Genomic DNA, 22,153 nt, shown 5'->3' with positions numbered 1-22,153 from the left:
GTACTGTTCCACAAGGAATGCCAGTAATCCTCTGGTGACTCACCCAAATGCTTACTATTCCTACGTAGACCGAGATATTGCGTTCTGGATGGCTACTTGACTACATCACAGCCGAGCCAATCTTGTTTTCAGCTGACTAATGCACAGCACATTAGGGATCAAGAGCAAGCAGCATGGCTGATTTTCTTCCTTCCTAATCTGAGATATCAAGGCCAAGTGTGGATTCCTCCCACTGCTCTGACTGAGATAAGCTAACACAAGATTGGCGATTGAAGCTGGGATCACTAACTTGTGTGGTTCAGCTAAAAATTGCTTAAACCATCTGAGCCATCAGTAAGCTATTAGAGAAGCTTTTGTTTAAAAAAAAAAAGTTTGGGAAAACTATGAAGGCCAGTGGGTGAACTGATCTGCACTAGACATCAAATAACTTAAGTCATAAGCAACATTTCACAATCTTTCCCATACACTAATATACTAAGATACCAGCACTGTTAAGCTCCCAGTTCAATTGAACAGAGGCACAGGTGTATTTGTTAATGAGCATGCTCTTGTGCGAAACAGGTTGGCAGCTGAAGCACAAAACAATTTGATCTGAAACTGGTCCACATGCCAATCATAAAATACATATAAAGCAAGGTTCACATAGTCAAAACTTCATACTGCAACTCGAACAAGCAGGCAACAGGCAGAAAGCATCTGTTGTTTGGTCATTTCTGTAATATCAGCAAAACTGCTCAGGATCAAATGGTGAACATTACAAATCATGAGAATATAAGGAAGCCTAGAATGGGAAAAGGCAATTTGTCTCCTTCCGTGCACGATATACAATCTGTCCTACTGTGGATTCTTCTTTCCCCACCACCCACAAGATCCTAAACTACTGTTTATTAAACAGATCAATTAATATCCCTAAAATAATCAATCTCTTTTTGAAATATTAACTGGTCCACAATTAACTATATTTACTGATGACCTGTTGCAATAATCATTTTTTACAATATTTAATAAAATCACTTTATATTACATAAATTAGAATTCCAATTTTCATCTAGATCTACTCCCATGTAATTGAAGGACAAAATCGACGAGAACCTTTACTCACTTAAAGTACTCATGGTTGGAGCGAGACTGCCTTGGTCTGGAACAATTTAAAGAATGAGGAATACAGATATAGATTCTCATTCATTGAAACCCATCTTTGCCAAATTAAAAATTCATGCAAGTCAGCTATCCTAAGTGAGACTTTATAGGGCATAGAGAGAAAAAATTGATGCAGCACACAATTACATTTGGAAACTATTACAAGAAATGACCAAAAAGGATCAAGCAGACCTGGCATTCAACGTGTGTTCAACCACAAGGAAAGCAGAGTGTTCTCTGTACTGCGCTGATCGAGTAGTCTAACTTGTGTAACTTCTACTGCAGCCAGCAATACAGACCATATTCCTAGTCCTCAACTGGTCATTTTGCAGTCACTTGAACAAGCTTTGGTGGATCGGAGGAGCAAGGAGGAGACTGACATGGAGGAGATATACTTATTCATTTGAACCTCAGGTTTTATCCAATTATATAATCTAGAATGAATAATTTGAGTTGCTTTTGGTGAGATTAAAGCCCCAATTGTTTCTGGAAAACTGACGCCTCTTGACAATTATTCCTGTGCTTTCCTTGTGGATGTGCAGTGGTGAATCGGCATCTCACCACAGGCAACAAAAACTCCAATACTAACCGGCTCTGAATCATAGTAATAATCATCCCAAGTCTGTCTGAGCGGTTTCTTTGTCATCTGAGAAAGTAAGGTAGATGGTGTTAGGAAGCGCATACATCTCAAAAAACCTTCACCAAGATGGCTCAGGATGTATATTCAGCAGTAAAGCTCAAGGAAAACCTGTGTTACTCTCAATGAGAATCAATTCTTTTTATCCAAAAACAGCATTTTTTTCAAAAACTGTACTGTAAAAAATCTAAAATAATCTTGAAGTAATGATCTCTCTGCACTGCAAAGTACATGAATAACTTTGAATTTTCAAACTACTTCATTAGTTACAACTGTAAAGGAAAATGTTCATGTCCAATTATAAACTTTAGCCACAGACTGCTCCATTTTCATGAATAATGGTATTCAACTCGATTTAGACCCCCCCTCACCCCCACCAATTAAATGATTCTAAATCTCTGCACATATCCCTCATCTGTAGGTAGAATAGTCAGTATTTTTCCATTCTAGAAACAGAGTTTGCTGCAGATTAAATCAGAATGTGTAGTGGAATATAGAGTATATCATAATACATTACAAGCTTATGTGAATTATTAGTAGGGCAATATTTGGCTATGTGTGTGCAGTTTCTGGGCTCTCAATCTCCAAAATGCTATTGAATTAAATAATGGAAATTAAGTAACAACAGAAAATGCTGAAATACACAAGCAAGTTAGCATCTATGAAGGGATAGGGCAGGTTATGTCATTTCAGGTATCATCCGAAAGATGGTAACTGACCTTTTGCGCATTCTCAACATTTTTTTTTTATTTCAAAATATCAATGCATTGAGGAGAAATCAGAGAGGATCAATAAAAAGGGAACATTTTTACAATTAGCTTTTCTTATTTACACTCATTCTGTAGGGTGTGGCCGACTATGTTTGTTATCACCCTTACACCAAATCTTTTCAGTATTACGAAGTAGAAATTTAGTTATTTAGTGCCTTATCACTCAAGAAGTCAACAACCAATAAACTGCCATCAGCACCTAGTCCTGTGACTTGGGTAAATGTGATGGCTAATTTGTGCATGTTAAAGTCTCACAATTTGCAAATAACAAGAATGACCAGTGAATCTGTTTTATACACCAACAATGTTGGTGCAAGGAGGGACTAGGGCACCAGAGGAACTCCAAGTAGTGCAACATGAGCTTCACATTTACCTAAGCCATCAGGACAGACAGTTTAACATTTCATCTAAAAGATTGTACTTCCAACAGCATAGCACTACCTCAGTACTGTTGAAGTGTCAGCCTGCATTATAGAATCAAATCTTGGAGTGGAACCTTTAACTCAGAGGCAGAAATATAACCAACTAGTGCTTTCACATATCCATGCGATTGTTAATTTTTTTCCCCCCTTCGATTTCACTCCCTCTTATCTGTATGTGGGGGTTGGGAAAGGAAGGCTGTGCATCAGTAAGAGTCCTCTTCCAAGTTACATTGTTAAATCACTCTCAATACGAATGGAAATACTGATCACAATCTGAAAGGCATACGTGATCTACTTCAAATGTGCAAACGAGTAATCATCTCATTATTACACAAGCCTCAAGGGTAGGGTGCACTGGAATATTAAATTAAATTTCTCATGAAGATATACATGCATGATACCAATCAAGCTTATTTTTCTCACCAAAATGTAGTATATTTGTCCGAGACTTGTACGTTTTACCTCTCCCAATAGTAAGTATGGTTGATGGGATAGGAAGCAGTTGGGGGTCACAGTGTGCAGGGGTTGCACCACAATAGTGTTGGATGGGCTTGTTAGACCAGCTGTTACATTCTTTGCACAGGTTTTGTAATTACAGGTTCCAACAACAGTGTTTAGCATTCTTTTAACAGATTTAAAGTGACTGGCACAAGTGACACGAGAAGAAACTTAGACCTGTTCTGATGAAGGGTCACTGACATGAAACTTTAACTCTGCTTCTCTCTCCACAGATGCTGCCAGACCTGCTGAGTATTTCCAGCATTTCTTATTTTTGTTTCAGATTTCCAGCATCTGCAGTATTGCACTTTTATTATATAGGAGAAAAAATTTCTTGACGCAGCAAGTGGTTAGGATCTGGAATGCACTGCCTGAGAGTGTGGTGAATGCAAGCTCAATCGAAGCATTCAAAAGGGAATTAGACTGTTATCTGAAAAGGAAGAATGTGCATGGTTCAGGGAGACATTAAGTGAACTGCTCATGCGGAGAGCCAGTGCAGACACGATGGGCCGAATTGCCTCCTTCTGCACTGTAATAATTCTGTGATTAACTAACATGAATAGAAAAACTTTTCCCCATACACAAAGTTATGGAACTAGTTACCTGCTAACTGACACAGGGATTCCACTGTGCCTTGTTTTACTTTTTTTGCCCATCTCCCCCTCCTCCTTTCCTGAAGGTAACTCATTGGTTCTGGCACCACAGGACTCAGCTGCCAACCAACACCTCATTAAAGTGGCCAATCTTTACAGGCAGTACCAGCAGTCAAGAGTGCAGCTAGGGATCTGAAAGGGTTAATGTTTGAGAGTGAGTAACCCCTCCCACTGCAGTGATGATGCTGTAACAGTCGCATAGGTAATTGGCTTGAAAGAAGCAAGAAGTATCATGACTCCCCCACTATCAACATCCTGGGGGTCACCAGTGACCAGAAACTGAACTGGACCAGCCACATAAATACTGTGGCTACGAGCAGGTCAGAGACTAGGAATTCTGTGGTGAATAACTCACCTCCTGTCTCCCCAATGCCTGTCCACCATCTACAAGGCACAAGTCAGGTGTGTGATGGAATACTGTCCACTTGCCTGGATGGGTGCAGCTCCAACAACACTCAACAAGCTCGACACCATCCAGGACAAAGCAGCCCGCTTGATTGGCACCCCATCTACAAACATTCACTCCCTCCACCACCGACGCACAGTGGCAGCAGTGTGTACCATCTACAAGATGCACTGCAGCAACTCACCAAGCCTCCTTAGACAGCACCTTCCAAACCTGCAACCTCTACCACCTAGAAGTACAAGGGCAGCAGATGCATGAAAGTTCCCCTCCAAGCCATACACCATCCTGACTTAGAACTATATCGCCATTCCTTCACTGTTGCTGGGTCAAAATCCTGGAACTCCCTTCCTAACAGCACTGTGAGTGTACCTACGCCCCAAGGACTGCAGCAGTTCAAGAAGGCAGCTCACCACCATCTTCTCAAGGGCAATTCGGTCAGCGACACCCACATCCTCCGAACGAATATTTCGTTTAGTTCAGAGATACAGCACTGAAACAGGCCCTTCGGCCCACCGAGTCTGTGCCGACCATCAACCACCCATTTATACTAATCCTACACTAATCCCATATCCCTACCACATCCCACCTGTCCCTATATTTCCCTACAACCTACCTATACTAGGGGCAATTTATAATGGCCAATTAACCTATCAACCTGCAAGTCTTTAGCATGTGGGAGGAAACCGGAGCACCCGGAGGAAACCCACGCAGACACAGGGAGAACTTGCAAACTCCACACAGGCAGTACCCAGAATTGAACCCGGGTCGCTGGAGCTGTGAGGCTGCGGTGCTAACCACTGCGCCACTGTGCCGCCCAAAATATAAAAATATAAAAAATCATGAAAGGTGCTAGCAAGACCTGCTTAAATAGAGTGTATATAGTTGTATAAATACTATAAACAAATTATTTAAACATACAGACTCAGAGTTTTGTGGACAAAGCTCGATCTAGCATCTTAAATGCTATCCACATCATCCAACATGGTGACGACTATAAACAGACCCAAAGAATACTGAAAAACAACTTGGTACAGTAGTGCCAAGAAACATGCAGATCTCATCGAGAGACTGTAAAGAGCTCCAAAGCTGCTCCAGAGCTGAAGGAAGAAACAGACAGTCAGTGAGTTAGCCCACAGGCATTCAGGCTGCACCACAGAAGCATGGTGGTCTGCAAGAACAATCCAGGTCCAGCAATCTCACACTGCGCGTCACAGAATTGATCAGTCAGGGATCGGGTGAGAATCCTTTTGAAAATGGTAGAAACACTGTCCAACAGCGCACTGGGCAGGCAAAACAGGAGAAAAGTCAATCGCTCACGAAGGGCGGATCCGGAGTTACTGGCCATTATTTAAGCACACTGCGAAGGCAAAGCACGGAAAACTTCCAAAAAGCATGGGAACCTCCGAAAAGAGCGGGAGACCTCCGAAAAGAACACCTAGATTGAAGCAACAAAATTTCTAAATAGTAAGGGAACACCCTAAAGAGTTTAACAAAGGATGAATTCAAAATACGCGATACTGGAAAGCTTTCAGAATTCGAAAGAGCCCAATCAGATACAGAATTGGTCTATGCAGAGAAAATGATTTCTAAGATTTAGAAAAGCTTCTCAGCTACACACCAAATCTGAAGCGGAGCAAATAAATTCTCTACTCCATGGGTGCAATTGCTGATGACATGATCGTAAGACAAGGCATCAATGAAGCTTCAGACAAGTTTGATGATCTTATATAAGAAGCAATTAGATCCTGGAAAAAGCAAAGTTTAATAAAAGGATCCAAAAACTGGGCGAATCAATGGATGCTTGCTTTCATTAATGATTTGTACAGATTGGCTGAGGGATGAGAGTATGGAGAACTGAAGTCTGAGTTGATAAGGGACCGAACAGTAGTGGGAATAACTGATGAATCTTTACCAGATCTCTTACAGACCTCACCCTCAAGAAAGCAATTCAGATGGTGCGACAGGCAGAGGTCCGAAGAGAAAACAGAGCCATTCTGCGGGCTGAAGAGAAGCCTTAGGTCAGAAAAATTCCGATGGCAGTACAGTTCCCGAAGCCCAGGACTGAAAACCAATCTCCAGGTAAGAAGGTACACTCAGGTGGGAAAGTGCATGATGCCGTGAAACCCTGCCAGCACTGTGGCGCCAAAAAGATCCTCGGGGGCAAACAGTGTCCTGCTAATAAGGCAGAATGCTTTAATTGCAATAAGACAGGCCATTTTGGAAAGATGTGCCAGGGCAAGACCCTTTCTCACAGAAATACCAGAGCAAAACGTCTTCACACACAGAGCTGTGAATGAGGTGGAACAACTTCCATTGGAAGACAAACCAGGAGACTTCCTATAGGAGATTAATGATCCCAATCAGGCATTCTGGACAGCAGACATTTACGTCAATGGACATATTACTAATTTCAAATTGGACACAGATACAAGTATTAGTGTTGTCAGACCAGGAGCCGTGGTTGTCGACATTGCAGACAGACAGTCACATGGCCCAGATCAAGGGAAAGCTACAAGCTGCACTCCAATATAGCGGAAGGCGGATAATGGTTTTTCAGAACGTACAGGGTTCCAAGAATTTTCTCTGTTAAGCAGAAAAGTGTTTTTAGACCAACATCTAATAGAAAATATGGATGAAATCAAACAGCCAGGCATATCCAGAGACATAAGAACCCATGATCTCGAATTGCCAAGTATGCGCAGTACACAGACCAGACAGAACCTCTTATATCAACACAATTTCCAACCAGACCATGGGAATGTCTAGGTATGGATTTATTACTTTAGATGCTTCATAATTTAATATGTATTACCTTACTTAATATGTGTTAATTATCGGCTGCCATTAATTTGCTGAGATCCACATGAATTCTATCGAACTTCCTTATTCTCGTCACCTGCCACAGCTTCATGTCATCAATCAATTTAATAATACTGAAAAAAGTACCTTCCTGGCTATAATTTCTGAATGCAATATGTTCCATATTTCACAAATAACATCTGCAATGAGGTATTCTTTGCACAAAATCTAGCTTTTGGAGCTGACCTGATTCAAGTAATGGTATTTCTCAGGCTCCAGCAGGTGGAAACTCTTTTTCTCTTCTTCATTGGCTCCTGCCAGCAGGTAGTAGAACACATGATAGTTCCTGAAATAGAAATGGCACACCATACAATGTCACATTCAGTAAGCGACTGCAACACAACACTGAAGCTGGGAAGATGGGGCAACTTTAAATTAGTTATACAAAAAACAGACGTGTGTACCATCCCAACAGTAAAAATATCTCCTATATAATTTAACTCAATCAGACTTCAAGTTGCTGGATGTGGAGATGCCTCAATCTGCATATAATAGAGTCTGATTAAATAAAGTTGCAGCTTTTTTATTGCTACCGGCGTCATAGAGTTCAGCCCATCTAGCCTGTGCTGGCTCTCAGGAAAGCAATCCAGTCAGTCCCATTCCACCACTATATCCCTGATGTGTCCAGGCCATCTCATTGCATCAAGTCATATCTTTTGTGTCCAGCCATTCCATTATGCCCTAACATCTCTTTGTGTTCAGTTACCTCATAGTGCCTAGATATCAAATTGGGCTGAATCACCTCATCAATGGCACAGACTACAATGATTTTTTTCATGCCTCTCTTGATCCTCCAAGATCAAATTACTGAGGGAGAACCTCTACAAATCTAATCAAGATAACGCTGCCACTAGCGTTGGCACAGATCTTCAAGTTCAGGGAAGAGTATCGTCCTTAGATTGAAATTTGTGGGGCTGGGGTGTCTCTGTTGGACCACAACCTGAATCTCTCCAAACAGAGAAAAGGAAGACACCTGACTCTCAGACATGTGAGGAATACATAAATACAACCAAAATGCAGCCCTTCCATTCAGACTATTATAGTCTACTTCAATAAGTAATTGCATCTCAGTAAACTGGAGCCAAGAGCTATTTTCATCAATCGAACAACTACAGTAATGGATCATGGTATGACTTTCTAACTGAACAGATATATTTCTACTCTTTATTTTCAGACCAGGGTGTAAATTGTCTTGTACACATTATCAGATTAAATATTAAATCCTTGTTATCACGCACCAACTTCCTTGTACAGAAAACTTACATTAAGTATTACCAGACCCAGCAAAGACGATAGCTACAATCTTTCTATCTAGGTCTGGCCGCTGGTGTCACCCATTTACATTTAAAATTTGCTACATTTCAATCCACAGAAAATTTAATGAATTCATAATTTCAAGGACTACTTCCCCGTATCTTGTCAACTTCATTAGCAAGTTAATAATAGCAATTCCTTTTCGAACAAATGATCTTTTATATCAACCTTTAAAAGTCCCAGTCTTGAAAAGGATTACTCCAAGACCATTCATTTGCAAACAACTAGCATATGAATTTTCCTTTTCTAATAAAATAATAATCTGACATGATTGGGTGGGGACACTAATTTTACTCCAAATATTTTAATTTTGGGGGTCAATTTTGTGCTCTTTAACGAATATTAGTGATGGAAAATAGAACAAATTCCCATTTCAAAAATCAGATCAAATACAATGCAAACAAGGGCAAAGTAAAATTCCCTTTATACTGCCCTTTTCAAGCAACTCTATGTCAGTTGCACCATAGTTACATGCAGAGTGAAGCTTACCCTACATTATACCTAGTTTGTACTATTCTACGACCTGCAAATGCTTGATGGGACAGAGTATAGCTCCCTCCACAATATCCCAAGCACTCCCGGGTTATGTAAACAAGTTTTAAAAGTAGATTAAAGGTCCATCTACATTGTCCTATCAAACACTCCCAGGTCAGATGTATCCTTAGTTAGATGCAGAGTAAATTTCCTTTTATTTATTTTTATTTAGAGATACAGCACTGAAACAGGCCCTTCGGCCCACCGAGTCTGTGCCGACCAACAACCACCCATTTATACTAACCCTACAGTAATCCCATATTCCCTACCACCTACTTACACTAGTGGCAATTTACAACAGCCAATTTACCCATCACCTGCAAGTCTTTGGCGGTGGGAGGAAACCGGAGCACCCGGCGAAAACCCACGTGGTCACAGGGAGAACTTGCAAACTCCACACAGGCAGTACCCAGAATCGAACCCGGGTCCCTGGAGCTGTGAGGCTGCGGTGCTAACCACTGCGCCACTGTGCCGCCCTGGTCAATATTCTGGTCAATAATATTCTCTGTCCTGATCGCTGAAAAGTAGCCCCACTCCCCCACTCCCGGCCGCCCGCATTGCACAAATGTGATTTCTTCCACTTCTGACATTCTGCTGCCTGAGCAAAATTGCTTATTTAGGGCCAGTTTGGTACTGTAAGAATTGGGTTGAAACTCATTTCACATAGGAACTTTACACTGAACAAACGCTAAGCTTAGAGTTGAAACACAGCACGCCTTCATAAACCACAGTTCTCATTATCCTGCTAGTCAATTAAAAGCAGTGACAGTGGCAACTGAGGCACAGCAGAGACGTCATGTTTCAACAAATAATCTCACAAACTTAACAAAACATCACTCTCAATCACATCTCCACGCTAAGATTCACTTTAAAAATTAATTTTTATTTTTAAATTGTTAAATTCGAACAAATACTCAAGACCTAGTTTATCCCAGAGCCCAACTCTGGGACAGTCATTTACAAATGCTGGGAGGACAAGTCCCACTTCCTGTACAATTTCTGGAGATATTCCTGACGTATCAAATTGTCTCAGGAAACATGCTGCATGCCTCTTACCGTTCATTATGCTCCTGGTAGACCAGCCTTGACTTCTCCAGCAGGTACTTTTCAACATAAGCTCTACAAAAGTAAAATGATGTTACTAGCCAGATCAAGAAATTCTTCAGAAAACAATATGTATTCCCAGGAATTAATCTACTGAACCTTCTTTGCACTCTCTAAGGCAAGTATATCCATTCTTAGGTTAAGACCAAAACTGTACTCAGTACTCCAACTGTGGTCTCATCAAAGCCCTGTACAATTGCAGCAAGACTTTCTTACTCTTGTACTCCAACCTCCTGGCAATAAAGGCCAACATACTAATTGTACCTGCATGTTCACTTTGTTTTGTGTACACTGACACATAAATTCTACTGAACATTTAATTATATCTCACCATTTAAAAACAATTCTTTTTTTCTATTCTTCCTACCAAACTGAGTAAACACATTTTTCGATATTATGTACTCCACCTGTCACCTTGTTGCCCACTTACTGAACCTATCTATATCCCTTTGCAGACTCCATGTTCTCCTCACAGCTTACTTTCCATTGTTAGCAAACTTGCATACGTTTCAATCTATACTGATGAAGGGGACAGAGTGTAAACGGAAGAGACCCCAGCACTGATCTCTATGGCACCCCATTAGTAACAGCCTGCCAACTTGAAAATCATCCCTTTAGTCCTACTCCCTTTTCTATCCTTAACCAATCCTCTATCCATGAGCCCTTATCTTTTGTTAACAATTTGTCACGTGGCATCTTACTGAAAACCTTCCAACATGAAAAATATACTGGTTTCCCTCAATTTAACCTGCTAGTTACATCTTCTAAAAACTCAGATTTGTTGACCTTGCCAAATCCTATGGTTTTTCCAAGCACCTTGGTACCACTTCCTTAATAATGGATTCCAGCATTTTCCTGACAGTTAATGTCAGGCTAACCGCCCGTAATTCCCGATTTTCTCTCTCCCTCCTTTCTTTAATAGCGATGTTTAGTTTGCTACCTTTCAACCCTCTGAGACCGTTTCGGAATCTAGGGATCAAAACTAATGCATCCACTATCCCTGTGACCATTTTGTTTAGAACCCTAGGATCTCGGCCATCAGATCCAGGTAATTGGTCAGCTTTTAGATCCTTTAATTTCTCAAGTACCACTTCTTAATATTAAGTTTCTCACTCACATTAGACCCCTGGTTTCACACTATTTCTGGTATGGCTTTGTGTCTTCTGTGAAGATAGACACAAAGTATTTTTTGACATCTCTGCCATTTCCTTATTCCCCATTGTGGCCTCTCTTGTCGCAGCCTCTAGGGGATCCACGTTTATTTTCACCACTTTTTTCCATTTTACATACTGCACTATTTTATTTTACATACTTGTAGATGCTCTTACAATCTGTTTTACATTTTTTGCTAGTTTACTCTGATATTCTATTTTACCCATCAATTTTTGGCTTTTTTTTTCTGGTTTCTAAAAACTCTCCCAATCCTCAGGCTTACTATTCTTCTTGGCAACATTATAAACCTCTTCTTTTAATCTAATGCTATCCTTAACATCTTTAGTTCGCCACAGATGGATCACTTTTCCCATGAAGTTTTTAATTTCTCAATGGAATGTATATTTGAGACTTATGAAATATTTTCTTAAAATTATCACATTACTTATCTAGTCATAGCTTTGAATTTAATTCCCCAATCTACCTTAGCCAACTCACACCTCATACCTATGTAATTGGCTTTAAGTTTAATTTCAGACTGAAGTACGTAATTTGCAAACTCAATGTAAAATTCTGTCATATTATGATCACTCTTCCCTATAGCATCCTTTACTCTGATATTGTTAATTAACCTTGTCTCATTGCAAAAGACAAGATATAAAACAGCTACTTCTCTGATAGTTTCCTGGAGCAATACATCGTGGAACCAATCTCGAATGCATTCCATTAACGCTTCCTCAAAAATACTTTTATTTGCCACAGGGGGACTGCAGCATAGATTTACCCAAATGATATCTGGACTCCAAGAGTTAAATTATGAGGTGGGAATAGATAAATCAGGGTTGTATTCCCTCCAATTTAAAAAAGATTAAGGGGTGATTTGACGCAAGTTTTCAAGAAATTAAAAGGAACTGAGTTTCTCTCTATTTACCCTATTTCCACTGAAGAATCTAAGATGAGGAAACACAGTTTAAACATTAGTGCTAAGTCTTTCAGTGCAGAAGTCAGGAAACACTTTTACTCAAATGGAGGTAGAAGTTTGGAACTTTCTTCCACAAACAGCAGTTGATGCTGGGTCAATTGGTCATCATAAATCTGAGATTGATTGATTTGTTAACCAAGGGTATTAAAGGATATGAGGAAAAGGTGGGTAGAGAGGTCACAGATCAGTCATGATTTCACTGAATGCTGGAACAGGCTGAAGGGGCTAAAGGGCTTAATCCTATTCATGGGTGTGGTGCATAAACACCAGCACAAACTAGTTGGGCCAAATGCCTTGATTCTGTGCTGAATATATTCTATGCAACTTCACTCTTTAAATTACTTGGTTTTGTAGAAATTCATGTTTAGCAGATCAAGCGTGCAACATATGAAATTCATGGTGATTAATTAGCTGCAAATTAATGGAAATTTGTGTCTACTGACACCAATTTGATTTGTAATCATAGATATTGGCTATCTGCTACTTAAAACAACACAGTTTTAGCTGTCTCACTTGGCTTGTGAAAAGAAAATCAAATGAGACCCTTAGGTGTTGGGCAGCAGAGGGTACACACGATAGTTTTTTTTTTATGGATTGAAAGCATATTTAAATAAAAGGCAGTTTCCTATTGTTTTTATAAAATATTTTAAGAGTACTTATTGCTAAAACTGTGACATTCTCAAAATCCTGAGCAGACTTGTCACAGAATATGTACTCCCACGCTGCAGAATTTGGCTTCAAGATGTTGTTGAAATCTATGGGCTCTACCCAAGGTAACCCTTCTCTCATTATAGAAGCTGTCAACTTAAATTGCTGAATATCATTGTGCGGAGAAACAGTTTCAGTGATCAGAAATTATGGCCAGTCAGCTAATAATTAAAATTGCCTTTAAGAGTCAGCTCAACTGTGAGATTCCACTGAATTCGACAGACATAAAATTTGGGATCAAGTTTTTTTCCCATTTCTTTCACCCATCCCCAGGTGTTATCAGGAGGTTTCACCATCTAATGAATAGGGTGAACACAAATGAGCTTTTCTCACTCTCCTTTCTATGTTTGCATAATTATTGCATTTTGAGAAAAAAATCCACTATTAGGAAGGGGATTATAATAGTCACCATATCTATCTGTCGGTAGCAAAATGGATGGATACAGTAACTGGAGAATGGCTTAATTTTACAGATTTTTGCTGAATGTTTGTCTGCCCTTTCAATTGGTTGCAAAAGATTCCATGATAATAGCTCCAAGAGCAGCACGGGAGTTCTCCCCAGTATCTTGGCCAATATTTAGCCCTCAATCAACATCAGTATAATAGATCAACTGGTCTTTATCACATTGTTGTTTGTAGGACCTTTCTGTGCACAAATTGGCTGCCATGTTTTGCTACATTACCACACTAATTTACACTTCAAAAGTAATTGGCTCTAAAGGGCTTTGGGATGTCCTGAGGTTGTGAAAGGAGCTATATAAATGCAATTTCTTTGTTTTTTCCTCCCAATTCCTAGTGCCCTATTTGCCTTCCAACAGTGCACGCACCATCTCCTTTCTCATTCCTCTCTAATCTCCCTCTTAATTCACCCACTTGAGCCATAAAGGCTGCTGTCGATTCATTTGAATGATGCCAGACCTTAAAGGGTTAAGTTACGACAGTTTTCTTCTCTGTTTTTATTGTCACCCACAGTGTTTCTCTCCCCACGCGCCCCTCCCCCCTTTCACTGCCTACATGCTACCACTTGGTGATATTATGACAGAAATAAACGGACAGCTTCTGCAAATGTGATGATGCCCAGCTTTATTTGGCTACCTACTCAACTATCCAAAAATTTGTTGCACACTCTGTAATTGCCTGTCTGATATCAAGATCTAATTGAACCAAAACTTCCTCTAGCTGAGCATCAGCAAAGCTGAGGTCACCCTCTTCTGCTGTCGATAAACCTCAATTCCAACAACTGCCAATTAGCTGACTGGCATGTTGCCAACCCCAAGCTCAGCCTCTTCCCCACATCCACTCAGTTAATACAACTGTTTTCTCCCACCTGCTTCCACCCCATCTTTCCACTCCAAAATCCTAATAATTATCTCAAGGCCTGCTTTCCCTTCCATCAATTTCCCAAGCTCCGTGCCCACTTTTTCCCCATATGTATCTTTTTTCTCTTTACTGTAAATCTCAGATGTCTTCCTGTGTGTAAGGCACACTACATAAATGTTATTTAATATAGCCTCCCATTTGTGTGTGTACAGTTTATCCTCTACATACCTTGAAATATCGACCAGCAAAAGTTTCCAGGATAGTGCCCAAGAGCTTTTATACTTTCATTACTCAAGAATCCCATTATTTCCTCCAATCTAATAAAACACAGAAGACTGACACTAGCGCATCCTCCTCGTGCACTGTCCAAATATGAGCCAGCAGGCTGTTTTACAATAGAGTGCATCAGCCATGACCAATCCCACCCTTCTCTTGCCAGATATACACATGCTTGCCAATAGGGGACAATGGATTGCAATGGAAAGGGGAGGGGGAAATGGATGCAAGAGAGAACACCTAAAAGAGTGGGATAAGGAGGTAGGGTTGGGTGGGAAGAGAGGGGCTGTAATCTACGCACATTGAAGATTAGACATTACATAAACTCAGCCGTGGCACCAATAGAAGAATTTCAAGGAAGAAAATCCCATTCAGCTAAATAATCCAATTCTTAATCGACAGATTGCAATTCCACTCACCCACCCACTTTCTCATAATACCCCTCAATTTCCTCTCTGCAAAACTAATCCAAATGCACCGTGCACCCATTTTATAATGCCTGTTTCAACAATCTTTGCTGATAACTTACTCTAAGTCTATGACTTTTTAAAAGCATTAATCTGGACACAATCACATATTACTCACCCCCGTACAGTGCCAGTTTCCTGGTAATTCACTTGAATGAATTTACCAAAACGGCTGGAGTTGTTATTGTGAGCTGTCTTTGCATTCCCGAAAGCCTGTTGATGAAACAAAAGGTGTCAGAAACTCTGCAAACCAGAACAATGGCTCTTTACTCTGAATTTGTCTTGTTCCCAGGATATTTTTGAGAGACATGAAGATCCTCTAAAGCCAGAAATTGGATTTGAGTGACAAAAATTCTCAATGTCCACAGAACACGTAGCCACATAGAACAAAATTTACTTGTAAGGTGTATATTGTTTCCCAATGCATGCCTATTTTACATTCAGCTATTAACCCACCTGTGACTTTCTCCTTCTTATACATGAATGTGCTACATCTTACCGGGACACACACCCACAGATTTGGGCAGTCAGGTTAAGGCATATTAGCAAGATATTACAATGCAAAAAAGGTGCTTTATTAGGACATTTTCTAAATTATAGCAGTGCAATAAACTTTCAATGTGTGGATTTTGATCTTTCAAAAGCACAATCAAAATTAATTCTGCTGGTCTACATTCATCTGATTGCAGAGACGACCCAATTTTCCTGAGTCTCCCAATCTACTATCAGCAATCAAATCAATCTAGTTAACATACAGGCCCGATTCAACCCATCTATGTACTACATCATGATGCATGAACAATGATGCACAGAAGCAGCTCAGATTCACAGGCCCAGATATCCTCTCCTTTCTCGCCTCACCCACACAAAAATTCTCAAAGCTGGATAAGGGATATATGCACATGTGGAAGTGCAGGGCTACATGGTAACCAGCTCCACAATGCTGCATAAATGTTGGAGGGCAATGCATGTAAACAACTTTATAGAGACCTCCCAGAGTCCGAATCAAGGTAAAAGTACCTTTACATTTATTACATTCTGTTGATATAATTACCTTGAGTGTACAGTGCAGTAATTTTAACAATCGCAGGTGGAGAGAATGCAAGCTGTTGCATTATAAAACTTGTCTGTTTCACATTAACTGTGAAACATTTGGAAGGCTATTATACAGGAAGAAATTACCAGATGACGAACCAAAGACATTTCATAACTGCCAGCTCATACAGTTTCTTTTCCCAAGTTAAATTATAGGAAAACAACTTGCATAATGAATTAATTTCAGGGAAAAAGGGGAAATTATTTCAAATTAGAGGCTGCATAGCAACATGATTAGCCCTTTTAGTGCAGTATATCAAGTGCTATCCATTATCTAGCTTGGATCAGACAATCAGAACACATCTTGAGTACTGTGTTTAGTTATTGTCACAAAAACACAAGAGAAATACGCAAGCCTTAAAAGGCAGTGCAGGGGAGGTACAGAAATCTGATCCTCAGTGTCAGAGGACTGACCTGTAAGTGAAGACTTGGACAAACATTACCCAAAAAAGGTGATGGCTGAGGGGGGGGGAAACTTCAGTGACAGAACATAAAAATGGTATGGAAAATATAAAACTGAAGAATAACTTCCAAGTAAACCATGGCAGTGGGATGAAGGTTCAGATTTGTGCAAAATGTAAGAACAGTAACTGGGAGAAGGTCTTCATATAAACAGCAATCACCATTTGGAATATATTTGCAGGTAGCATTATGGATATCAAAGGTGTCATTCAGGTATGAGATGGATGTTGTGATGGGAAATATATGTCAGTTAACGTAAACTGGATGAATGAGCCAAAATGGGCCAGTGGCTTTGCTTTTCTATTTAACTCATGATGATGGGTTAGAAAATTGAGAAAAAAGGTTAAATAATTTTATATATCTCCATTTAGATAAAGACTGTACCAGACTGCAGTGGAACTGTTGCTCCCTAGTCATGGACAAACAAATAAAAAGTGTGCGCAAACGTAAAATTGAATTTTGAACACAGGGCTGCAGTTTCTTGGAAATAATCCAAACTGACCAGAACACAGCACTGCACCAGTATGTGCACCCGAGATTGACAGTGGTTTGATTTATAACTTTTTCTGTTCACTGTTTAACACTCTGTTCACTAGCCTTGCATGTGTACTGGAACATCACTTTTTGGCTGGAGGAAGGTAACATCGAAAGCTTCCTTCTTGCTGTTTACTATGCAAATTATTTCTTGGTTTATTATTTTTCGAAAAGAATTATTAAACTGCATCTGTTTCAAGATTTCCTCATGGACAACCACACAGATGAGAGACTTTTCTGACTGCACAGAAAAAAGGACCATGTAGCACAGCAACCCTAAACATAGAACATACCAAACACTGGACTACTATACACACACACATATATATATATATATATATATATATATATATATATATATATATATATATATATATATATATATGTACACAGATTATATAGAGATATATAGATATACATTATAGAGAGATTTTAAATATATATATATATATATATATATATATATATATATATATATACACACACACACACTCATTGTCGAAACAGAGGGTACTAGTTAATATTCAGAAGCCAAGTAGGATTATTCTGTTCAGAGAGCAGAACTTTTTTTTTTGAGGGGAGGAATGTCATAACATATGCCTGAATTTAATCATTTTAAAGTTGAAGTAAAAGTCTTGAATTCGCCTCAGGCTATGAAAAAATGGGTAGATGACCTCCTCAATAGGCCTTGCCCCTGAATCAATCACTGAACGATATCTCTCAGGCTGTCAACCATTCTCTTTTAGGAAACAGTGTGCTATTTGAGTGGACAGTTTGACAGTCTCTAAAATGCAAAGCCTTTTGTAATTGCTTCTCAATTTCTTCCCCACGACTGCCCCAGTTTTATTGTGTTACGTGGAGAAAGTCAAGTGGTTTGATTTCGAATTTGTAAGAAGATGGCACCTCTTAAGTTTCACATACTTTGTCTTCCTGCCTTTCTACAAGAAGGGTGAAAAATCTTTTCGAAATAATGAGCGCTAGCAGCAATATTGCTGCTTTTTGAGGAAAACTTAAGAAATAGCAGGAGCAGACCATACAGTCCCTCACGCTCACACCACCATTCAAAAGCTTCATGGCTGATCTGATCTTGGCCTCAGCTTCACTTTCCTGCCTGTTCCCCATAACCCTCGACTCCCCTAAAGATCAAGAATCTGAATATATTCAAGGCTGAGACAGACAATGACCCAGCCTCCACAGCTCTCTGAGGTAGCGAATTCCAAAGGTTACCGACCCACGGAGAGAAGAAATTCCTCGTCGCCATCTTACTGGACGACTGATTATTCTGAAACTGTCCCCAAGGGGAAACATCCGTTTAGCATTTACTCTGTCAAGCCCCCTCAACAGTTTATACAAGATCACCTCTCATTCTTCTAAACTTCAGTCAGTATAGGCCGAACCTGCTCAACGTTTCCTCATAAGACAACCTTCTCATCCCAGGAACCAACCGAGTGAACCTTCTCTGAATTGCCTCCAATGCAAGTATATTCCTTCTTAAATAAGGAGACTAAAACTGCATTCGAGGTGCGATCTCACCTAAAGGCCTGCTACCTGACCCGAACCAGACAGGACTCGACGACATTTGTCGGGTTCGGGTCGAGTCAGGTCGCATTTCCGGGAACAGCATTCAGGCTCTGGGTCGGGTCGGGTCTGCCAGATCGGAGACGCTCTATCACCACCTCAGGTAAGTGACTTAGTTAATTTACTTTTTGGACTTTAAAGGTGGTTATGCTACAGTTATTTTAAGCTTGTGCAGGTAAGGAACAAAGTGAAAAACGAAGGTAAGTTAACTGACGGTCGGGTCGGGCGTGGGAAAAAAAATGGAAGGACTCGGGCCCGGGTCAGGTCTCATTTGCAGACCCGAGCAGGCCTTTAGTCTCATCAACACCCTGTGCTGTTACAGCAAAAGTTGCCTACTTTTATACTCCATTCCCCCTTGCAATAAAAGCCAACATTGCATTTGTCTTCCTAATTACTTGATGAACCTGCATGCCAACATTTTATGTTTTACGTTATGATAGTGCTTCATTTTTAAATATTTTTTCAGGACTTGTGTTTTAGAATTGCGAAGATGGATTCATTGGAGGACTGAAGTAATTCCACAGATTGGGACTTTTTTTCAAAAAAAAAGGTCACTGGAAAGACTTTGGGGCTTCAGCTTTCTGCTTAAAAACAAGACTTACTGAAAGTCATATGTCTTCAGCTAAGTAAACAGTAAAAACCTTGGTGACGAGGGTGAGTTGTTTACAGAGACATGACATATCAAGATTTATGGTGGTCAAGAGTTGGCTTCATTTTGGATATTGTTTTCAGTCAGCAGGTGGTCAGCCTGCTAAGAGAGAAGACTAGTTCATCTTTCTCCACCTCTGAGAAACCCTGTGAATCCAATGTGTAATAGCTGAAACCCCTGATGTCGCATTTCTCCTGAAAAGCCTGCCAGACTAATTCTCGATGACGCCTGAAAAGAACTGCTCTAGAAAGATCCCAGTGACAGCCACCAACACATACTTGGGACGCCAGAATAAAGAGACAACTGTTTTTTTTAATTCATTCATGGGATGTGGGCATCACTGGCTATGCCAGCATTTATTGCCTAGCCCTAATTACCATTGAGAAGGTGGTGGTGAGCTGCCTTCCTGAACCACTGCAGTCCATTTGGGGTAGGTAAACCCACAGTGCTGTTAGGAAGGGAGTTCCAGGATTTTGACCCAGCTACAGTGAAGGAACGGCGATATAGATCCAAGTCAGGATGGTGTGAGACTTGGAGGGGAACTTGCAGGTGGTGGTGCTCCCATGCATTTGCTGCCCTTGTCCTTCTAGTTGGCAGAGGTCGCGGGTTTGGAAGGTGCTGTCTAAGGAGCCTTGGTGCATGGCTGCAGTGCATCTTGTAGATGGTACACACTGCTGCGACTGTGCGTCGGTGGTGGAGGAAGTGAATGTTTGTAGATGGCGCGCCAATCAAGCGGGCTGCTTTGTCCTGGATGGTGTCGAACTTCTCCAGTGTTGTTGGAGCTGCACCCATCCAGGCAAGTGGAGAGTATTCCATCACACTCCTGACTTGTGCCTTGTAGATGGTGGACAGGCTTTGATGAGTCAGGAGGTGAGTTACTCGCCACAGGATTCCTAGCCTCTGACCTGCTCTTGTAGCCACAGTATTTATATGGCTACTCCAGTTCAGTTTCTGGTCAATGGTAGTCCCGAGGATGTTGATAGTGGGGGTTTCAGCAATGGTAATGCCGTTGAATGTCAAGGGTAGATGGTTAGATTCTCTCTTGTTGGAGATGGTCATTGCCTGGCACTTGTGTGGCGCGAATGTTACTTGCCACTTACCAGCCCAAACCTGGATATTGTCCAGGTCTAGCTGCATTTCTACATGGACTGCTTCAGTATCTCAGGAGTCACGAATGGTGCTGAACATTGTGCAATCATCAGCGAACATCCCCACTTCTGACCTTATGATGGAAGGAAGGTCATTGATGAAGCAGCTGCAGATGGTTGGGCCTGGGACACTAGCCTGAGGAACTCCTGCAGTGATGTCCTGGAGCTCAGATGATTGACCTCCAACAACCACCACCATCTTCCTTTGTGCTAGGTATGACTCCAGCCAGCGGAGGGTTTTCTCCCTGATTCCCATTGACCTCAGTTCTGCGAGGGCTCCTTGATGCCATACTCAGTCAAATGCTGCCTTGATGTCAAGGGCAGTCACTCTCACCTCACCTCGAGTTCAGCTCTTTTGTCCATGTTTGAACCAAGGCTGTAATGAGGTCAGGAGCTGAGTGGCCCTGACGGAACCCAAACTAAGAGTCATTGAGCAGGTATTGCTAAGCAAGTGCTGCTTGATGGCACTGTTGATGACACCTTCCATCACTTTACTGATGATTGAGAGTAGGTTGATGGGGCGGTAATTGGCCGGATTGGATTTATCCTGCTTTTTGTGTACAGGACATAAATGGGCAATTTTCCACATTGCAGGGTAGGTGCCAGAGTTGTAGCTGTACTGGAACAGCTTGGCTCGGGGCGTGGCAAGTTCTGGAGCATAGGTCTTCAGCACTATTGCTGGAATATTGTCAGGGCCCATAGCTTTTGCAGTATCCAGTGCCTTCAGTCGGTTCTTGATATCATGCAGAGTGAATCGAATTGGCTGAAATCTGGCATCTGTGATGCTAGGGACTTCAGGAGGAGGCCGAGATGGATCATCAACTCGTCACGCCTGGCTGAAGATTGTTGCAAATGCTTCTGCCTTATCTTTCGCACTGATGTGCTGGGCTCCCCCATCATTGAGGATGGGGATATTTGTGGAGCCACCTCCTCCAGTTAGTTGTTTAATTGTCCACCACCATTCACGTCTGGACGTGACAGAGCTTAGATCTGATCCGTTGGTTATGGGATCACTTAGCTCTGTCTATTGCATGCTGCTTATGCAGCTTGGCACGCATGTGGTCCTGGGTTGTAGCTTTACCAGGTTGACACCTCATTTTGAGGTATGCCTGGTGCTGCTCCTGGCATGCCCTCCTGCATTCTTCATTGAACCAGGGTTGGTCTCCTGGCTTAATGGTAATGGTAGAGTGGGGGATATGCCAGGCCATGAGGTTACAGATTGTGGTCGAGTACAGTTGTGCTGCAGCTGATGGCCTACATCGCCTCATGGATGCCCAGTTTTGCATTGCTAGATCTGTTCGAAATCTATCCCATTTAGCACGGTGGTAGTGCCACACAACACGATGTAGGGTATCCTCAATGTGAAGGCGGGACTTCATCTCCACGAGGACTGTGCGGTGGTCACTCCTACCAATACAGTCATGGACAGATGCATCTGCGGCACG

The 22,153-nt window shown here is 41.2% G+C and overlaps 1 protein-coding gene across 5 annotated transcripts in view; it reads right to left on the bottom strand.

The window, feature by feature from the left end:
• myo9aa (myosin IXAa) overlaps positions 1–22,153 on the bottom strand; it is a 342,332-nt gene that overhangs the window by 172,073 nt on the left and 148,106 nt on the right. For 4 of the 5 annotated variants that reach the window (XM_068015624.1, XM_068015628.1, XM_068015627.1 and 1 more), the window contains exons 3-6: positions 15,361–15,455; positions 10,290–10,352; positions 7,572–7,671; positions 1,730–1,786 (exon numbers count right to left, since the gene is read on the bottom strand). In XM_068015624.1, the coding sequence (XP_067871725.1) occupies positions 1,730–1,786; positions 7,572–7,671; positions 10,290–10,352; positions 15,361–15,455 (315 nt within the window). The remainder of the gene's footprint in view (positions 1–1,729; positions 1,787–7,571; positions 7,672–10,289; positions 10,353–15,360; positions 15,456–22,153) is intronic. The other variant, XM_068015626.1, reaches the window with a different exon arrangement.

Source organism: Heterodontus francisci, chromosome 35, assembly GCF_036365525.1.
Source record: "Heterodontus francisci isolate sHetFra1 chromosome 35, sHetFra1.hap1, whole genome shotgun sequence".
Taxonomy (NCBI): Eukaryota; Metazoa; Chordata; class Chondrichthyes; order Heterodontiformes; family Heterodontidae; genus Heterodontus; species Heterodontus francisci.
Note: the sequence above shows the minus strand (reverse complement) of the source record. Positions and strands in the feature narration are given on the sequence as shown.